At 46.7% G+C, this 276-nt stretch overlaps 1 protein-coding gene across 1 annotated transcript in view; it reads left to right on the forward strand.

Moving 5' to 3' along the window:
• The first annotated feature begins 181 nt into the window (after positions 1–181).
• The window catches only part of LOC119592268 (probable glutamate receptor), a 3905-nt gene continuing 3810 nt past the window's right edge, over positions 182–276 (forward strand). Inside the window, exon 1 of the mRNA XM_037941097.1 lies at positions 182–201. Within this exon, the coding sequence (XP_037797025.1) occupies positions 182–201 (20 nt within the window). The remainder of the gene's footprint in view (positions 202–276) is intronic.

Here is a 276-nt window from a genome sequence, read left to right on the forward strand (position 1 = left end):
AGTAAAAAGAAATCGGGTGGAAGTAAAAACTAAACTGAAGCTAAAAGACGCTGTAATAAAAAAAATTTTCCGTCGGCCGCCATAAACGGTCGACGTAATCTCCACCTGCAGCAGGCGCGGCCGGCGACAGGGCGGCTGGCGCGGGCGGGTGGGTGGAGGCGCTCGAGAGGGACTCAAGGTCATGGGTCCCATGAAGTTCAAGTGAGGAGGATTTTTGTATACTTCTTTCTTATCATTATCATTGTAATCATTATCATTGTTATTTTGAATGTATGG

This window comes from Penaeus monodon, chromosome 30 (assembly GCF_015228065.2).
Source record: "Penaeus monodon isolate SGIC_2016 chromosome 30, NSTDA_Pmon_1, whole genome shotgun sequence".
NCBI lineage: Eukaryota > Metazoa > Arthropoda > Malacostraca > Decapoda > Penaeidae > Penaeus > Penaeus monodon.